The sequence below is a fragment of the Pleuronectes platessa genome, chromosome 21, assembly GCF_947347685.1.
Source record: "Pleuronectes platessa chromosome 21, fPlePla1.1, whole genome shotgun sequence".
Classification (NCBI taxonomy): Eukaryota; Metazoa; Chordata; class Actinopteri; order Pleuronectiformes; family Pleuronectidae; genus Pleuronectes; species Pleuronectes platessa.
The window spans coordinates 16,166,856-16,188,522 of NC_070646.1; the positions used below are offsets into that span (position 1 = coordinate 16,166,856).

At 40.7% G+C, this 21,667-nt stretch overlaps 1 protein-coding gene across 1 annotated transcript in view; it reads right to left on the reverse strand.

The window, feature by feature from the left end:
• Window positions 1-21,667, reverse strand: part of gas7b (growth arrest-specific 7b) — a 55,534-nt gene that overhangs the window by 24,555 nt on the left and 9,312 nt on the right. Inside the window, exons 2-5 of the mRNA XM_053413405.1 lie at window positions 10,905-11,022; window positions 3,383-3,460; window positions 2,100-2,188; window positions 629-682 (exon numbers count right to left, since the gene is read on the reverse strand). Coding sequence (XP_053269380.1) covers window positions 629-682; window positions 2,100-2,188; window positions 3,383-3,460; window positions 10,905-11,022 — 339 coding nt within the window. The remainder of the gene's footprint in view (window positions 1-628; window positions 683-2,099; window positions 2,189-3,382; window positions 3,461-10,904; window positions 11,023-21,667) is intronic.

Sequence of the window (21,667 nt, forward strand, 5' to 3'; positions counted from 1 at the left end):
ACTTATTTCGAAACCAAGAGCCACGTTTCAAACAAATATGACATCTTTAAGTCATTTAGTATCAGTAGAAGTTAATTTGGACGCTAGTACTGCTCTCTGCATTCCCTCTCTTTGTGTTTCCATCTGCTTCTCGATGGCATCGCTCGGTGGTTGCTATGGAAGCTGTGACACAACCTCCCCAGATCTTAGGTGGTTTTTAAAATAAGTAACAGACAATTTCACAGCATCACAGCAGCAGCACCTCTGCTTTACACCAAGCAGGAGGCCAAACAGGATGCAACGGCCTGACAACAGAAGAGAAACGATCTGGATTCTGTGTAGGATGATGTCACTGTGTGCTAGCAACTGCAAACAAGAACAAAACAACTCACACATGAGAGAAAAAAAACCCACATATACTGTTATAGTGAAGATTTGAGTTTGTATATTGCCCCAAAGTAAATGAACCAATTAAAAAATTTCGAGATGATTCTACCACAGGTGATGTGCATTTTATGAGGCAGGACACAAGTACCTGAAAAATGTATCTGAATTATTTGATATCATTATTTCTTAACTCAAGGGGGAAAAGGAGTTTAGCACCTTCACCATGAGTACATAGTTAGTTAATGAGAGTTCCCACACTCACCGTGAACGTGGTCTCCTTGCTCTGTTTCCTCGTGGGGGACGTTGATCCTGGGCTCTGCAGAGAGAAGAAGGACGCTCCGTCAAAACCTCCGTCCTCTGTGTCCGACATGATTTTTTCAACATACGCACACTGGCAATCGCACACAGTTGTTTTCCAAGCGAGCACTGCAAGCATCTGCCTGGTGTTCTCTCCCTGCTCTTGCTGCTACTGTTGCTGTGTACGTTTGTGTGTCAGTGTTTGTGTGTGTGTTGCTGTACAGAGTAGGGAGATAGTTCTGCAGAGCAAAGCAAAGCATAGTGGGCTTTCTGTGTGTGTGTGTATGTGTGTGTGCGTGTGTGTGCGTGTGCGTGTGTGATTTCTAACAGTTAATTTCCTCTTTCCTGCTTAGATCAACACTCTGTCTGTGTGTGTGTGTGTGTGTGTGTGTGTGTGTGTGTGTGTGTGTGTGTGAGTGTTGTCAGAAAAACTATAGGTGACTACATAAAGTGAAATGAAAAATAAGCTAAGGGAATTAAACCTGCTGTCCTAAATGTGAACAAGACTTGAATACTTATAGCAGCAGTAGTGTGCCTATATTTGTTTTATAATGTTTAGTGTATATAGTGTGTGTGTCTCAGTGCAGGAGTGTAAGATGGAGGGAAGCAGAGAAACAATGAGAAGTGAATAAATGGTGGGTGGATCCTGTATAACTGTGCCATGGCTGCCTGCTTAATTATGATCAAGAGAGCAGATACTGGAGGAGGGTTTAATCTCCTATAACTGCCACCAGCCTCTCCATTAATAATGAGAAGAGAAGGAAAGGCGGGGATTTGATCGTCTGAAATGTGAAAAGACTAATATTATCTAATTTATCTCAATGGCTGCATAAAGATGATATAAGAGTTGTCGTTCTATGTTTTTGGTGTGGAATCATTACATTGTTATCTCGCTGGATCTTAAAGCTGCACTAATAACATTTCACTATGAGCAATTAATCAAACTACCACATGTACTATTAAAGAAACGGAGAAATATCACCAACAACAGATAATAACAGAGGTACTAGTCTCACCAATTAATTCACTATTCTGTATAGTACAAAAGCCTGTATATGTGGCAGTTGCTGCTGTACAGTGAATGGACATGACTATAGAGGAAAAAATTAAGCAAAAATTTGTTTCTAGTATTAATATTTTTACTACTGATTAATTTACGATTTAGTTCCCTACAAACCTTAATCAACAAATAATATTCTGTGAAAGAAATTATAATGACTGTGTGGTTGTTCCAGGGGGAAAACAAATATTGGGATTTTTGTATTTTTTCCAACCAAGAGTCAAAGTGAGAACCAAATTGTGAGAGCACCACTTCCCCAGGCTTGTTTAGTAAAGTGGAAAAGTTCAGTCACAGTGTATATATGCTCACTCAACAAAACACTGGGCGTGCATCATGCTGTTAAGGAACAGACAGAAGGATAGTCGGACAGCTTTACCTGTGGCTCTGTACTGCTCTTCCTCACCAGACTGTTGTGTTGATGCTCCGCATGATGCAAGGGACTACCACCTGGGTGAAATCCATTGACTGGAAATACAAACAAGGGAGAGAAAAAGAGATTAAGAAGTTCAAAAAGAAAATTCGTCAAGAGTGTTGTGCTGATCCAGGAGGAATTTCCTTATCTTTATTTGGAGAAGAAAACGAGTGTTTAGCTTGACCCTTACCCTAATGTGAGCACAGACACTCATACCAGAGATTAGCCTGCACTCGCAGTGTGCTTACTTTGATGCAATAACAAAGGGTGCAAGTTCGAATAGTAAATGTTTTAAATACTCATTTATCTTTGTAAAATTTAGATCATAAACCCTTAGAACATGTAGAATGGGAAGAGATGTAACTAAACAGAACCTAGTGGAACAGCAGCAATAGCCTTAGGACTTTGACTCTCCAGCTTAGCCCCAAACTATAAGAGTTGGTCGACTCTTACAGAGTGGATCACAAAAAGCCAAACTGAGACGGGACCATCTGGTCAGAGGATCACTTATTTATCTAACGACGCAAGCTAGCTGCCAATAAAGCTAGCTTGTTAGCTTTGTCACTGGTGCATAATGAATCCAGGCATTGATTATTCGGAGGATTCACCCATTGGCTCCTTCGTTGCTTAGGAATGGAAGAATGCTTCGAAATTGGGACACGGCTTCTATATGCTTCACTAAAACATGTTGCTTTAGCGTTGGGTCTGGGAAATGTTTATGCTGACCTACCCTCTACTGTACATAACATCTAGTTTGTGTGGCAAAAACCACGCTAACTAAGCAAAATGAAATAGCAACAATTTGTTCAACGAAATCCTGAACCTTACTGAAAAATGTCAAGATTATCCTTTAGCAAAATTAAGCTAGAGCAATATAAGAAACCTTTTCCCCATTATTTTCGACGACGATTGGTATGACCAGAAACGAAGTGGTTGTTTATGGTAGAAGTGATGCAAGTGAATGAAGGCTGCTCCAAGCATTTGACCACTTAAGAGTGGAAAACTTCTAGTAACCTTACTGGGTTTTTCTGTTTGTCTGCCTTTAGGAACAGGGCCAACAGAAAGACAGAGCAGGCCTTAGATCAAATTAGTCACAGGAAGTGTCTCTATGTGTGTATGTGGGGTCTATGAGTGGGTGCTTTGTGCTACAGTTGAAGTTGCAGAGAATTCACAGCCCGAGGGCACTAAAACTTGAGGGAAGTCTAAGTTATACAGAGTTTAGATGGAGGGAGATTGAGCTGTAGTACCTGCTGGCAGGGAGTTCTTGTGTCGGATTGAGGATTTGGGGGTACCAGGTACACTGGACGGTCTCTCCCATGTCGTCTCTAAGGAAGTGTCAAGCAGAAGAGGAAGAAAAACAATGATATTAACAGAGCAACACCAGCTGTCGTATTCTTCTTTTCTGTAGGAACTATTTCGGGGTGACAATATGAAGAAGTGATCCCAGTGTCTCACGTTTCAAGTGATGACTAGCCTCACAAACAGAGTCAACTGACATTTGAGTTTCATTTCCTTCAAATTAAGATATAATGCTGATGCATTGAAGTGGAATCTATTTTGTTGTTGAAACATCGACCAATAGTGTATTTGATGACAATTTTCATCAACACAGAATCTGTGAGAGTGGTTTCTAGGAGATTTTAAGAAAGATAAATATATCAGTTTAAGGGTCACTTTAATTTAGTAATTTGAAGACAATATGTGATGGTCAAAACCTTTTATTTTTGTAGCTTTTATCTGTTGCTATTTGTATGTCATTGGTGAGTTTTGAATAGCTTTTACATACTTTTGGACTGCGATGTATAGAGATCCGATAGAAATCTGTAGTTTGAATCCGATGTGCAAAAATCGAATTCCATGTATTTATTTCCATGCATATACACATCTGGACAACTCTGGAGCTAGATCCAATCTGGATATGCAAAAACGCAGGTTTAATGAGGCATGCTGAACAACGCCTAAAACTCAAACAGGTCCTCACTAAGATAGAAGTACAAATCCCATACAAATGCTTGGCCCTTCTATTTCTTATCAATTCCCGATTATAATTAATTCTTACTTGAGTCTTTCTGTCATTATGTACTGTTTTTGTTAAAAAAGTACGAGTTCCCCTTCGGGCAAATGACTTAAAGGATTGCTTCACCTTGGATATATATACAGTGTGATCAGGTCTTTATAGTTGATAATTAGTTTCTTGGTTCTTTTAAGAACCATACTTTTGTGAATATGTAATTAAGAATTGAAGTATGTTGAAATGCACCATACTTGATCAACGGTTGTCTCAGCCAATGAGAGTCCCCTGTGGTGACTTTTCACATTCTTGCCAAACAAAGTCTGTAGCTAGTTGGGACCAGTGTGCTCAAAATTGGTGTTTGTGGCTCGAGGAGCTACCAAAACCTATTTTATAGCACTATGCCGAGTGTTCAAGTCCACAAAACACTTTAGGAGTTTCAGGGGTAAATAGCTCTGCAGCCAAATCCAATACAATTGAAGTAACAAGGGATCATTATTCAATAGTAAAAAAACAACAACAAAGAAAATCAACAAAACTGTGTCATTTACCCCAGGTTTTTAGCTTACAGACAAATTGAAGAATTGATCACCAGTTCCTTAAACTATATTGGATTTTGCTGCAACGCTGTTTACCCCAGAAACTCCTAAAGTGTTTTGTGGTCTCAAACATCGGCATAGTGGTGACTAGATAATGAGTGAATTAAACTTCTGAAATACTGGTTGTGGGCAGAGAAGTATCCAAGTAGTTAGGGAGAAGGTCCTGTCCTCAGTCATTTTAAGTAACTAGATAAAGTCACAATCTTTTCCATAAACCATCTGTTGTGGTTTGCAGTAAACCTAATTTAACATGAGAACTTTAAATCCATTCAAAGTCAAAAGTCTCTGAAGTTCACTGCACTTTTCCATCCCATTTAGCTTCTGCTGCTAAAGATGCTGGAGACTGATCCAAAAGGCACGCCCGATAAAAAGCCCCTAATATCGATGAGCTCTCCTTGATTTGAACTCCCTTGTGTCCATTTTCACCAAAGCACTGAGCCCAATTAGCCCTTTACTGTCATGGTGGAAAGAGGAGGCTCAGCTCTTATTTCATTTGGGTCTCTTTGGCTCGCTCTGCTCTATTTGGTGGAGACGACTGAGCCAAGCCCATCAGCTCAAATGACACGCATGGAGGGGATAACTGGCAGCAGGCTTATGGAGAGAGGCTGTGCCTTCAAGTTTGATGCACAACACCAGGCCAAAGTCTTTACTCAATGGCCCTAAATGCCTAAATTTCTCCCTGTTAGATTGTCATAAGCAAATCGATACAGTAAGAAATATAGGTTATTAATGCCGAAAGATAGAGCATAATCTACTTAGCGCAGGGAAATGGCTTTTGATGGTGACTGTCTTTCCTTGCCGGATGGACAGCAGTCAAAACATGATTAGAAAAACCCATTTATATAACATCCATTATCTTTTGTACAAGTCACTGTGGGTATGAGGTGTGAATTCTTCCCCATTAACTACATTGTTTGACACTGAAGTGGAACATGTTGAGTTTCTAGGCAACCGGCTGTTGAAATGCAAAATTGCTGATCATTTCCGTCAAACTGGGTTTTTATACAAATGAGGAATCAGTCTTGTCACCTGCCAGATTCATGCCTCCAGAGAGCAGCAGCAGGAGTGATTCTCATCAGCCGCCTTGTCACAGACGAGCTGAAGTCTGAAAAGTCCTCTAAATTGCTTTGATCGTCTTGATTGTGGAATATAAAGCCAGTCAGCTCAGTTTACCCATTTTCACATTTGAAAAGTAGCGCATCCGCTCTTTTCAGGCTTGTCGCGGATCTCAATGATGTGAATTCCTGTTTTCAATAATTGTGCATAGCTTCTAGTGTGTTGATAGGGCCTTTTATGGAGCATGAATTACGTTTTTCTGATAACCCGAAGTCTGCCATAACCACATTTTCATGTTGCATCTATCGCCGGTTCGGGCTCACCAAAGTGTAGCATTCACCAGAGTGTGGCTGACAACAGAAGACGGTGGTTGTGAATGTATGAATGAAAACAGTAGAAAAACTGCCAATCTGAAAACAAAAATAACCCTGCATCAGCTTAGTGTCCACTGCACAAGTGATGCACTACATCCCAGCAGAGTCTGAACGGGGAGAGGAAGACATGTCCTAGTTAGCTCTGACGCTGTGATATTTTATTCACAACCATATGACACTGGTCCCCGATGTATTAACGTCCCCCTGTCTCTGTCTTTTTTTTATAAATCAAAGACTAATTCTCACACTCTGGGTTATCTCAAAGACGAAGGACTTGTGACTGATGGTGCTTAAAGCAAAAGTAAAAGGACAAAGGAAAAGCAGAAGATACACTGAGGAAAAAAAGTTATCTCTGACATTTGCATAACTTTTAATGGTATTTTTTCATGTTCAACTGAAATGTTAAATCTATTTGCAGTAATGAAACATCACAACGATAATTTTCAAATGTACTATTAATATTTTTATAACTTAAAAGGCAGAGGGCTGCGTTTAAGTTTTGCAAGACAGTCTCTACACTCAGCTCAGCTCAGCTTTCCTTACAGGGTTGAAAGAGAAAACAGCCACCAAGACCATCACCAGAGCTGCAGAGAAGGTGTCAACGTGTTGTGGATCATGACGGGCGACCTACTGAGTCTTGTGCACTTGGGGACTGATTCCTAGCTGTAGGTCACCCAGGTGAGAGAGCTCAATGTCCCGAAAACACCTGATGACCGTGGGTTCATCACTGATGATGTGGCCAAGTTGCACCGACTGGTGTTGGTGGTGTAATGATTGAATTAGTATATGATGTACATTATTCAAATCTATGGTCTATTTTATGGTATATGCATAAGAAGGCCTAAAAATATATCACAAATGTAAATATTCATGACATAAATAATAAATAATATGAATATAGGACAGTATAAGTGAGAGTGCAGGCTTGTCAATTGAAATGTCCAGTGTGTGTGTGTGTGTGTGTGTGTGTGTGTGTGTGTGTGTTTGTGTGTGTAATGGATGGCAACAGGGTGTTTAGGAATCTGAAAGTTTGGGGGATGAAACTGTTGCAGAACCTCAGTGTGGGTTTTGTACATGACAAGAATAACTGTAGCTTTCTAGCTTTCAAAAATAGACCATAATTGATATTACCCTTGTAGCTACTGACTGTTTTCTTCAGAAAAAGAACATGATAAGTAATTTACAGGGGCAGATATGTGTGCAGTAATAGCAAATACAAAATATTGCTACTTAATTTTAAATTTCAGGTTCATTTCACTCATAGCTCAAAAAGTTTTTATATAAGTGTATGACTTAATTCATAAATGCTTGGAAACTTAGGAACGGAATGAGTCTGCAGTAATTCTACAGTATGTGTGTCTGGTGTGTTCATGAAGCTGCCCACTGGTCGGACTGGGATGATTCTTAGGAGACGACTGGTAAAAACCACAGCACCCAGCACCGCTGTACCCAGCAACACAGGAAGGAAACCCACGAAAAAACACAACCCCTGACACAAGGACATTCAGCCCTCACCCACACACACCGCTCTGTTACTATGACGATGCGGGAACACAAAATGAACACAAATACACACATGCATACACACAGGACAATATCTAATCTGGCTGAACTTTAGCGTAACTAAAGGGAGTTGCGGTGAAAACAGCAGAGATGCTATAAATACCAATTGTTTCATGAAAAATGTTATCAGATGGGTTTGTTTGGGAACAGTTGCTGTGGCGGTGAGATTGGAAGCGCTCCAGGCCTGTCGTACAGTCAGCGTGTGCTAGGACTGAGCTCTCTCTCTAGGCTTTCATTTCACGCTCACACAGCAAAGACACAGAAAATAAGTCCCGGAGGTTTTCTCTGCCCTCAGAGGCAACGTATAATCGACCGCAGCCACAACACTGCTTTCGTTATGAATCAGAATACAGATGCCGCTGATGTGTTATTATATATCTGGTGTAAGTCATACACAATTCATAATCTTCTCGCTCGTTCCTCTCTTGTCATTTCTGACTGTCCATCTGGAATTTAACCAGTTTTTTTTCACTAATGACAAACCTCCAGATCCTTCAAACTCCCACAAGATCAATATCGTGACTAAGAGTGGAGAGTAGAAACTTTTGAGATTATTTGAAGGCTTTTATTAAAAACTTATTTAAAAAGAATGAGTCTACTTTGTCTCAACTGTTTTTACATTAGCATTTCTTTTCATCTAAATAAAGAAAGAGAGGAGGAGAAGGAGTAGCGACTCCCCCGGTCCTGTGCTTGGGTGGAACCCCCCCAGCTAAATTTAGATCTCCTCTCAAGGCCACAACTTGACCACGGCAACCATGATCAGAGACGACCATGATGTCAACAGCTCTAATGCAAAGTTGGTTACTCTCTTAAGTGACTGCGAAGCCGCACACCCAGTTAGAGGAAGGATGCAGGTGCACTCGGCCTCGTGTAAGAACCGCACACCGAGTACGAACAGATTCCTTGTCGAATGGAACATTTAACACCACAAGCAAACCGACAGTTGTGCGCCTCAAGTCATGTGGACTCATTCATCGGATGACTTTGGCGAAGTCATCCTGGATTCATCAGGGCCACATGGACTGCAGCCATGAAATAAAAGGGGTGACTGACAGTTTATAAGGCTGCAATTTACTTTCACATATTGTACTTATTGTATGTGTTAATGTATTTTCTCTGATGTTCCAAAGAGGTAATAAATAATTTATAGCGGAGGCCAGCCATACCTCATATGTCCAATTGGATATAAATAGTAACAAAGGGAGGAATCTATATGGCACTGTAAATGGAGGATAGTGTGTGGTTGTGATATTCCTCTCAAATTTTAAAGAGAATCCTCTCAAACACAGGATTGTGACACCCCCACACTGTGGACCTTTTGTCAGTAAAAGTCTCCTGAAGTTTGGCCGAGGTTCAGTGTCCTGAACAAAAAGAACGGATAATCCTGAAAGGCTATTAATGTAGCTCTTCTCTCCTTATGAAAATATAACCTGTGAAAAGAGCCGACAAGAGCAGATCAGACAACCAATCAACCAGTCGAGCGAGAGACTGAATACCAGTGTCACCCATTGTCTGTATGACTTGTGAACACTGTGTGACAAAACACAGCACTTTCTCACCTTCATTACCTTCTCAAATTAAATGCTCGCGGGAGTTACCGCTGTGCCAAGACAAGATATTAGCGCCATCAGTCAGGTTTTACAGTGAGTTCATCCAGGGATAGTAAAAACAGGCCATGTTGCCATCTGATATCTATCTGTTGCTCTGTCTGCAGAACAGAGGAGAGTATTAAACTGTGTCTCTGTGTGTGTGTGTGTGTGTGTGTGTGTGTGTGTGTGTATATGCATGCTCAGGGAGACACTGAGTGGTGATTGTGTAGACAGAAACAAGGCAGTATCAGCAGTATGGGTTCTTCTGCGCCCTCTGTCTCTCTCTGGTACCATAACTGCTACAGACACAGAGCATATGTTAAACTCCTCTATAAACAGATGAACCTGCTAATGTATCATTTTCAAGAGAAATACAAGGTCCACAATTAAAAATGTTTGAATGAAAAGCAGTGTTTAATGTTCATTCTTAATTTTTTATTTTCCCAAATAAAGTAAGAGAGCCTGGCAGGGTATTTTATCAATGGAAACTGTAAAATATATCTTGTGTATTTATGTGACTTTATTTGTAAAATATGGAGGGAGAATATAATATTGGCATCAATTCATCTCACAATAACCTGCACAAACCAAGGTTGTGATCCACTAGATGAAGATGATTATTCTGTTTGTCTAACAGAGTGTTTTCACACAACGGTCTGGACCAAGGCTCTTCTTCTTCTTACCGTTTTAAATTTGATCTCACATTGCTGTTTTGTAAAAATGGGAGACTTGTGATGGATTCTTTTATTGACCGGAATGGATGATCGCCACAGATCCTGGATTGAATGGGTTTATTTTAAAGTTGGAAAAATCAGATGGTGTTTTCAGCTACTTAACGGGGCTAACATTAGCGCAATTAACTCACTGGTTGTAGCTGAAGAAGCTACTTTTTCTCTGACTCAGACATGACATACACCAAAGTCACTTGTTTAACTCCATGACTTTAGTTATTCCTCAGTACGCAATCCAGTGATACATTTGTCTGTACAGCCATCGGACCACTGTCAACCAGTTGTAGCCTACTTTGGATTTCACACTATCCAGCATTTTGCATCCTGTATGTGGGCAAAAGGGTTGAGCCCGTTTTTGAAGACGAAAGCCAGGACAAAAACTACATCTTGTATTACAGACACTGAATACCGGCGCTGAAGGAGTGGTTCAGCATAATGGTGAATTTGCTTTCTTTCTGAGAGTGAGATGAGACAATCAATACCAGTCTCCTGCCTTTGTGTTGATAATGGACCTGGATATAGGAGACAGATCAGTTTACCATAAAGGCTCAAAGCAGCGATAAACTTAGTGATTAACACTTCTATCATTCTAACCACTTACCATTATTCATCTTGTGCATAAGATTTACTTGTTGTTAAGAGCATAAATAAGAAAGTCTGTTTCCCCAACTTTCAATTTGTCAAGCTAGGCTAGGCTAACCCTCTTCATGCTTGAGTTGAGCATTTAACTATTATCAACGGTCACAGCCGATGACAACATGAAAGCTCCCTGTCTTTATGTTCACTGATTGGTCGTGGCGATTAAGTAAAATGTTCATCCATATCAAGAGCTAAATATCCACTTACCGTTATTTGTGGAGTTGACGTAGTATCGCTTCCCTTGTGGAGACATGTAGCATTTCCAGTGAGGAGGCAGCGGGTCTCTGAGGTCCTCCACAGGAAGCTGACTCATGGATCCTGTCCTCTGTAAAAACAGAAAAAGCAATAAAAACATCAGTAGGTGTCAATTATCGTGAAAGGGCAAATCAGCAATTTTCACCTGAATTCAAACACGATGCTAGCTTCAACAGGAACATGTATTTCTCAAGGATCTGTCACAATTAAGCTTAATTGCTGCAGATAAACACATAAAAGGAGATAACAAAATTTGAACATGCATCACCAGCAATGCGGGAGAATGCTGCGTTGAGCTCAGGTTCAGTGAGGTTCTCTTATCCTCAAGTAATTCACAACCAGCAACTAAACACATCAGAGCAGCGCACACTGAGCACAACAAACTGCAGTTGGACTGAGAACAAGATCTCCCGAGTCATTGCATGTGCACACAACAGACAGCTGAGGAACATGGGAGACCATGAAGGCAATCAGCTCACATCTGCTTCAGATTAGCTTGAAAATAACAGACTGGGACTATTGTTACACACTTTGGAGATGCTGCTTGGAGACTGGAGAGAGAGACAGATGACAATTCCAAATCAGCTGCAGTTTGGTTATTGCGATGCCATTCAAGCATCTAGAAGAGGTTAGTTATGGTAACTGCATGGAAACCCAATAGAGTGGATTCGGCTATAGAAATGAATTCAACAGACTTGACTGACCATTTGCGAAACCCCATCTCTGGACAGTTACTGTCCAATCACAGCCTACCATTCGTAACCAGCGATGGAAGGCCTGACAAGTTTAAGATCTCTCTTCATGCTGAAGAGACATACTTGACATACAGCTATACAATATACAAGACCAGTGCTTCATTATATCCTTGTCTTCCACACAGATCATCAGCTGGTGAGGCTGTTTTCATTGAGACTCTGACACGGGGCTTAAGCCACAATTTGTAAGCATTTATGTGGGCCTCAAATAAATCGTCCACACCTTATTTTAAATTCTTATTTTAAAATTATTTCTAAGTTTTGCCAAGTTTGGATTGATTTGGACACGCGATCCACTCAATATAAATAAAAAGAAGAGCAGTGCTCTGTAGTCAGTAGGGATGGGACAGTGTGCTTTCCGAGTTAAACATGATGTCTTCTACGTCTGCCAGTATATAGGTGAACAGAAAAACAGGAAATGACAGGGAACGTAGATCTAGTGCTGCTACAGCACATCAGAACTACTTTGCACCACTTTTTATTTCCAGAAAGAATAGATCACATAATCTGGTTGGAGATTGTATACATTTCAGAGGCACTCGAAAAACCAATCAAAGTACATGTTATGCATGAGAGCCAATAAAAACAATGCTAGATAGATAGAGATGTACAAGATAGATTTACTTTATTGATCCCAAAATGAGAAATTACTGAATGTTAAAAAGACAAGACAAGATGTTTGGAATTTGCAAGTAAGTATTAAAATGATAAATGTCATGCTGAACAACCTACTACATCTATTCTTATGAGTATATCTGATATTACTTGGTTATGTACTTGTCTGACTGCCATGTTCTCAACGTGATCAAACTATTCAAGTGAGTCTAGCGAGTTTTCTTGGTTATAGTTGTGACCATAGGAACAGTGGTTATATAATCTTCCAAATAAACAACAACTTAACTGTGCATGTGCATTTTCTCCAGTGCTTTAGAACCTAACACAGCCCCTCCAATGGGTAATGAATAAATAAAGTAACTGGCAGCTTTACATCAACAAATGTCCAAGGTCACTGTGGAGATGTGTCCAGGTGGGTGAGGGGAAACATATCAGTGCTAAACAAACATTTCCCCATAGGTATTTATTATCTCATCTGCCATTTTTAGTGCTTATCAAGGAGCACTAAGTATTTATTTAAGAACAAACTGCCCGCAGCGATAAAAGCTGCAACACCCAAGAGAATTAACTCATTATATGTAACTGCTCCCCTGGAAGAAGCAATGGGAAGAAACCCTCAGCTCTTTACTCCCACAAGGCTGGAGAGTATGAATCCCTGTCAGTGACTTACGACTGCATGTAATTACACAGTCTCCGACAGCATTACAGCAATGTTTTCTCTTTGATGGTCTCAGCGGTCACTGTTATATTTGTCCTTTGTGTGCCTTTGAAAAGCGGATTTGCTTAAACACTCCAGTAATTTCCTACAGCAATGAGAAGTAGCCACGGATGTTAACAACGGATAAACAACACGCCATGAAAGAAAATCTGAGCTATCTCCAATAACATCAGTGACACGGGCTCGCATGTTTATGTACTGAAAAGAAATGAAAGAAGAAAAAAAAAGAAGTCAATACCACTGCCAAACCACAGATACAGTTACAGTAGAGCTTAGAGCTACAGGACATGAGTGTGTGCAGGCAAAGGGCCTTTCAGCTGCTCCACACATATGTTGTTCCTTAGTCGAACAACATGGGTTATTATACATTTGTGTCCACTGTAATATAGTAGAACTGGGGCGGGGAGGAGGGGGGGGACTGTGTGTTTTAGCCAAGAAGTCGCTAGAGCTGCTGTCAGATATGCATTGAATTCCAGATAATTTCCTGAAATCAAGGGGCTATTTGTGAGAACACTCATATCAGTCAGTTGCTCTGGACATTTTCCTTTCAAGTAAAAACTCTGGATAATGCTGAAATGCAGGAGATTCCCTGTAGGATTCAACGGGAGCAGGTGGGCTCGTTGATGGTGTTTCTAAAACACTACGGACACAAAACTAATAAAAAACAACAATATTGGATGAAAAAGAAGTTGTATATGTCAAATGAGAAAATGTGAAGATGGAAAGTTTTGAGAGTTTTTGGTGATACGGGCCGACACAGGTGTGAATGTGCTGTAAACAAAACCATGCAATAAGAAATCAAATCATGTCCAGCCTCCTGCATGTCGCGCCGCCCTCCTGTGAATGCTTGAAATGTTTTGCGTCTGAATACGGCTTAGGAAGTTTCCCCACAATCCAGTTCAGTTGTATTAACTCCCTTTATTTCGCATTTCAATATTAAGTAACCTTTTCAAGAAGAGAATCTTAGCAACTGTTAAATCGAGAAAGGAGCATGACTTATCCAAGTACTACCCAGCGATTATAGGTACTCCATCACATTGAAGCAAAGACCTCCAACATCAGTCAAAGATATTCCATAACAAATTTAATTAACATCCAAGTGCGTGACTCGTCTAGCTTTTATCAGATTTACATCCAAGTCCAGGTCCTGCAGTAACCAGTTGTGGGTTTCTCTGCATCTCCTGCTTACTTTACTGCAGCTTTCTGCACACAGGCTGTTGTTTGGTCGCATGATCATCATCGATGAAACAATGCCACAGTTTTGTTTTTCTCTGAGCTAAGCAGATACGGGTCTCCAAAGCAAGCGAAAACAGATGGGAGTGGGCTGTTGTGGTTGGAAGGACACGACTAATAAGTAAAAATCTTCGGACATGAAAACGCTTAAGGTTGTTGACATGATTCATTTCAGTCGCTACAAAATCCGACATTTCTTCTTAATCTCCTGTGGTTCTTTCTCAACAGAAATGTCCACATCCATGTTTGAAACTCATCCTCAAAGTTAAGCAAACCTTTTACTGAGCCACAAGAGCCCGAGTTAAAATTCTGCTCCCCTGTAGAGGTTTGTGACAGATCTGACAGCCCCGTCATACAGTCCAAACAACAAAATCAGACATGAGTGGGAGAATGGGAGCACCTTGGTGGTGGGAAGTGTGATGAATCTCTTAGACAGCTTGTCTCGGCATATGCAACATTAAATAATGCACCATTCCAGATGGTTAACCTTCTAAACCCCAGACTGCCTTTGGCTCCACATTCACAGCATGCCAGAAAAGCCCCTGGCAGAGAACACAAGGACTCATCCCAGGCCGTGATGACTGAAGAGAGACCACAACAATCACTGTTACTGTCTGTGAGCGCCGCAGATCATCTCAACATGTCACTGCTCCAGTCGGAAGGATGAAGTTTTAATTGAATATGTAGTAGTTATTGCAACTGTCATTTGAAAAACATGGTGAGCAATACCATTTTGACCAATAGATTATAAGCTTCAGAATTGTCCTTTAATGCTTAAAGGGAGCATCCATTTGATCTTGAGTGGGAGAATAGTCACATGGCAGCAGTTAGGCTATTTACCCTCCTGTTTCTATGCTTAATGCAAAGCTAATGTAATAATTAGTGGCATGAAAATCAAGGACAGTTTTACACAAACCATTTTATTTAAAACCACAATAAAAAAATAACTCACTTTTTTACTGTATATAATTAAAGGCTGAATGTTAGGGGTGATGGTCTGGGCCAGCTCTTTTCTGTCTGACGGCTGTCTCAAATATTATTTGAGTTTCAATATGTAGATCAAGGATCTTAGTAAACATCTAAGATTTGAATAGTTAAGTGCTTTTTAAATAGTTTTTACCATCTTTGAAAAAAAGGTGTTTGACGTGTAGCTACTTTGGCTTCGTACTGTGGACCATGTCTTATCGACTAACATAGTGGAGGTAGGATTTATGACCCATACTGCAGCCAGCCAAAAGGTGGTGATCAAGATGCTTTGGCTTTTGAGGAGTTGTCATGCTGCCATCTTTATACAGTCTATGGTCAAAGAGGTCACAGTGATATAACTTGATTTCTTGAATTTATTAATTCAGTTCCCCTCAGCTATTGTAATATCTCCAAGCCAACTGATTGGGTTTTACAACACACAGCTTTTATCAACCTTTTAAGCTCATAAAACTTAGATACAAAAAGATTTAAAAAAAACTTTAATACACACTAAAGAAAAAGTTAGGTACTGGTTAGCAACTAGCAGGTAAACATTTTAGGAGGTGAACATTTTAGTCAGGAGTTGGAAGACACCAAAACAGTGCTTATAAGAGGGGGAATACAAACACATATGAATGTTAATTTTAGCGATAACAACTTCTAAAGGTTTTTGTGCAACTAAATAGAACAATTTAAAGGTACTGTGGAGGCCAAGTCACAGGGTTTTCTTTAATTAAAGTTAACCTAAACATTGCAACAAGTCAAATGTTTATGATGCTAAAAAAGACGTAACAAAATACTACGCTGCTCTTTACTGGAATGATAAACAGATCCCAACATTCTCTTCCAGATTATAGACAGTTCCCACACACCCCAAACACAGGCAGCATCTTATTATGGAAAAACAAAATACCTCATGGTCTCTATTTCAGTGACACTGGCTCCCTGCCTGGAAAACTGAGAATAATTTGTTAAATTCACTAGGAAAATGCCTTTGAATAAATAACAAGGCTTTCTTTCCCATTTAGGTCAGATGGAGAATAACAGTGTAGTAAACTCTGTTGTGAACCCTTCACCTGTATTTAAAAAGCCTCAACTGAGACCAACAGGAAAGATTATGCTCCTACTTAAATGTGTTTCAAGGGAGTTCAAACTCAGGGCTTCATAAAACCTCTAGTGAAATGTGCTATATTTTAAGTAATGGTCTTAACAACAGGATATGTGAGAGTGTAGCGGGATGCTCACTTTGATAAAGTGACTTAATATAAGTGTCATGAAAGGAAGAAAAGATTATAAATGGTTCATTTTTGTATTAACTGAGTTCATACATAAAGATAACTGATGAGTGCGTTTTATTAAAAGAAACATAGGATACTGAGATTTATTGCAATCATATTTGCTGGACCATCTACCAACCAAATCCACAAATATCTATCTGCCTGTATTAATGCGGAACCATTCATCTAATCGGCTTAACAATTGGCATGTGTAGTGTAGTATTGAATTTGGACACACAATGTGATCATTATTTAATAAAAAACGGGCGACCAGTGCTCTGTAGCAGTCGGTGGGGGCGGGACAGCAGCATTCAGTCTGTGGACCGAGATCAGCATGTCTCCGTCTAAGAATACGTCATTGGATAAACAACTTGGTCAAACTGCAGGTCACACTCTCCGCCAGATCATTTTGATTATTTTCATTTCACCATAACAAATAGACTCAGACATGCCAGTGGTTCAGGTGACCAGGTGCTACCAGGTCCATTAAAGCAGCAACATTCGCAGAATCACTTCCTGTTTTGGCAGTTCATTTTCAAAGTAAAATGCCCATGTCCGTTTTGTTGCTGCAGTGCTTTATATTGATGCTAATTCAAGAGTTATTATTTTGAAGCATGGAACTTGGGTCATAAGACTGTGTTGATTGCGTAACAAACCTCTGAAATAGATGACATGCAATGTATGAAAAAATAACACCAGTTCAGTAAAACATTAACATTTACATCTAAGCCACAGGTGTGAACAGGAATAAAGCCATACCGTTTTTTATGAAATACATTATCTCTAAAAATCACTGCAGGTAAACCAGGTAGGATGAACGCAAAGATTTCTAACTACACTCTGCACCATAGACTCTGCACACAACGTCCATTACCCAAACAATAAAAAAGTGACAGTATATTGCAGAAGTGTTTGAGGGGGACTCACTAATGACAAGGAATAATTCTGAAGTAGCTCTGGAACATTAACACAGGAGACGCAGAACATTCCAAACAGGCAGAGAGAGAACGAGCACTGCACTAGCAGAGAATAACCCGGTTCCTTCTCCCAACAACTTCAGAGAAACAGACATTTGTTCAACATTGAGCAACGAGTAAATACTGAGTCGTTGAGTCTTTGGCGCAGATCTGACTAACCAGAGTAACAAAGCCATCATTGAGCTTTCAGCAGGTTTGTACCGTCACAACACAGAAAAGGTGACTCATCAGATGCAACTGCTGCTGTCTGAAATCACATGGCTTGTGAAATACTGGTCACCCACTCACTGTCTGTGTGGAGGAGGATGAATATGCAGCCTCAGTGGTCCAGAGTTTCAACAGACTGGATTATTGGCCAGGACTAACATTGAGCTGTCCTCGCACATGCCTGAGTGACTCAGTACCTCCTGACGAGTGACAGGGTGTGTGCATATGTGAATGTGTGTGTGTGTGCGCGTGTGTGTTGGGGGGGTATACCATGGCTATGTGTGAAAAGGAGTGTGTAAGCTGAACCTGACCTCTGCTGAGTCCTATGGAAACATCTGGATTTTGGAAGAGTAAAGTTTGCGGGGGTCAAGGTCTGTCCAACAGCTGTCGAGTTTCCATATAGAGAGATCCAAAGACACAGAGTATTCTGAACATGAACACGAGGGGCGTCTTGTGTAAAATACATGTTTTAAAATAGTTTTACACAAGTCAATATCTCAGCAAATGAAATCCATATTTGAAAAATCCCTAATCCTTCATGTCCAGTGCTTCAGTTCAGCTCAGAGCGAAGCAGCAATGTGGAGGTTGGTCTGTAGAGCTAATTATTGTCATAAAAGTAACCAGAGTTCACATCACCTCGCAGGCCTACCATTAATATTTGAATTTTTATGAACATAGCCACAATCTTTTTCAAACTTTGGTGTATTGGGTGGTGGTCAGATAGACGACAGCTCTGTGTTAAAACAATAGAAGGAGGCGACTTTTTGAAGGACAGGTTATTTGGAAACCAGTCAAATAATATAATACAATCCAGGTTAGGGTAACAGGCTATGACTTTCAGTTATACTCATCCTGTTAGGCTGATAAAGGAAGAGTTTGTTTTTTTTCCACAGCAGAAGTGAAACATAAGTCAGAAAACACGATGCACAAAGTGCGAGTTGTCATGGGTATTTTCTAAGTCCCAGCAAGAATGTAGGACTCTATGATCACCTGATCTGACACAGACTTTTTTGTTCTAGGTTCTGGTTTTAGATATGAATTCCTCTCAGTTTGGAGATTCCTTAGGTAGCATTGTATTTTAGCCCTCACCAAAGATGAAAAACACAACTAAGGTCCCAAAGATAACCACACGATGTTCTAAGTGCAGAGCAAATCATGTTTTCTCTCTATGTAGTCCTTCCTGAAAAAACAACAACACAAGAATACCATACTTGTGTGTTTTTTTCCACAATTTCATGACATTTCATACTGCAAAACAAATCCCAGCTGCACACATGCTGGAGCAGAGCTGTAAACAGCCACAAGCAAAATACCATTTTCATGATGAGATGCAGACAGAGAACGTGCTGGGCCATCTCTTGTCTGAGAGTTTCTACTGAAATGGCAGATGGGCGATGTGGATGGGCGTATAGCGTGATGTTCCACCCCTACTGGCGGCCTCGTCATGTTGTGAGCAGAGGTGTGACAGACAGGGGAAGTGTCTGTTTCCTATTGTTCGCTCATACATGCCCCCACTTTCCCTTTCTGGGACCACACTGTTACACCCTGGGTTAATGGGAAGTTCACAAACAACTGCTGAGGCTAGGGTCTGACCAAAGGGGGACGCAGCTGCCCAGTCATCACCAACACCAAGGAGCAAGTGGTGATGCACAAACTTAACACTTTCTACATTATCACCATCTACCAATCCACTGATAGATGTGATAACTGATACAGTGATAAGGCCTAAGGCTGATTTCAAGCTAAGTTATGGAGAGAATCTTCAATGTAATGGTTCATTAATTGACATTTATCATTGATGGACATCAGATGCATTCATTTCAGAAAATAGCTTTGATGGTGTATGTCAGGGTTCATACACATTTTGACCAATGGATGTCCATGATTTTCCATGACTTTTCAATAACTTTAAACCAAATTTCCATGAACAAATATTTTGTGAGATCTCGGTGTATACATGAAAAAGTGACCTAATTTAGTATTTAAGCCAACAATGAGAATTAAAAGAGCGTATGTCTGGTTATATTATGAGCGTATTTCTTTTAAAAGCATATGACTTATTTAAAACTCAGCGTAAATGAACGACATGAAAATGGGAGTATAACAAATTTCCATGACTTCTCCAAAACTTTGGGGATTACATTTTTTTCAAGTACATTTCCAGGCCTGGAAATAAACCTTTAACAATTCCATGACTTTTCTACGTTTTTCATGACCGTAGGAAGCCTGGTATGTGTATCACATATTTACATCCCAATTGGGTTCATACATAATGAAGAGAAGAAGGTGCAATAATCAATGAGAAACAAATTTTCTGGTCATAATGGTTTGAGTTATAGCAGATAAATCAATATTATCTTTGGTTGGAGAGCTGTATTTTATTGATTATGGGGTTTGTTTTACGATTTTTTAGGGGGGGGGGGGGGGTTCAAGTTTTTCCTGAGTAAATAGAATGTGCAGCTTCAGCCCAAAATCTGAATATTGGTGTCGGAATTCCTCCAGTGTACAAAACAAAGGCATGCTCACAAATAGTCTCCCACACACATCGTAGAACAACTAACTACGTCTCATCACCCCTGTTATTGTGATGCCTGACCTGTTGCCCAAGAGTTCGGAAAACTGGGCTGAGGGTTCCCAAACCTCTGGGTTAAGTTTAGTCCTCGTGTGAGAAATACAGCTGAGGAGAAATTCTCACATGTGCGCTTGGCTGCTATCTATAGAGAGCAGAATGTGTTAGGATGAGGCTCAACTGAGCCGGAGTGAACAGGGGAGGAGAGATAGAACGGAGCAGTCCTTGGAGGGAGACGGAGGGAGACAGGGAGAGGGATAGAGAGCGACGGGGGCTGCGGACCGTATCTTTATTTGGGAGACATTGTTTTGGTTTGGGCAGATGTGGGAGCCTGAAGCGAAGCCACATTCCCAGATGGAGAGACACTTCAGACACTCAGGCAGGGAGGAGGAGGAGGAGGAGGAGGAGAGATGCACATGCATGTTTAAGCATGTAACACATGCACGTATGCTCACACAAACTGTCATTATTGTCTGCTAAATGCTTAAGCACTGGCTGCATGTGTGCTTATGTGTGCATGTGCAAGCTGGAGTGGTCCGCACAGCCTACAATGCCTGTTTTGTTACATCCTGCCACCCCCCCACCCCCCCTCCAGTTTATGCGAATTTCTCAAGTCTTGTTTCGCCTCTAATCTCCCACTTCAGCCATACACATGGCGTGACTGAGACACGACCACTGTGACACACACTGTGCACCGCATATGACAGGGCGCACTCTCCAGTGTGCAGATCTCATCTTCACAGGCATACTTATATACCCAGGGATCAGATATGGCAGCATGTCAATCCACTGTTCAGCTTTCCACTCAAGCACTAAACTCACTGAGTTTTACACAGCACCTCATACCTCGCTGTGAGCAGTTAACAGCCGTTGCAGGTCAAAGCAATAAAGAATGACGGCTTCTCTCAGCCAGTACAGTTTTGCAACAATTTTGCAACAACAGAAGTCGCAGTTGTATCCACGTTAGTCGCTTCAGGGTTGAGCTTACCGCACACTGTCCTTCCCCAAAAACATTTCAGCCAAGTTTAAACAGATGCAGCTTGATTCTTGAATGTGCTAGCCAGTGGTTGAGGCTGTGTATACGTTGTTGTGAAATATCAACTGGTAGACTTCTGTGGTTCGGATTGATCTGGGTTTTCACCACCTGATCTACATTTCCCCCTTCGAACATCCCATGTGGCCCCCATTCTTCTCCAAGAATCAAGCTTGTCGTCGGTTACGAGTCACATGCTTTAATCTATATCATATTTGGCTTTTGGATCGTTGCAGATTAATGGATAAAATACTCACACGTGAGCAAACAGCTTTTGCAGATGCTTCATCAACATGTGAACTCCTGGACCAGTTACAGCTGAGTGTGATGGAGCTGAAATGAGAGTCAGCAGCTTCAAGTTTGAG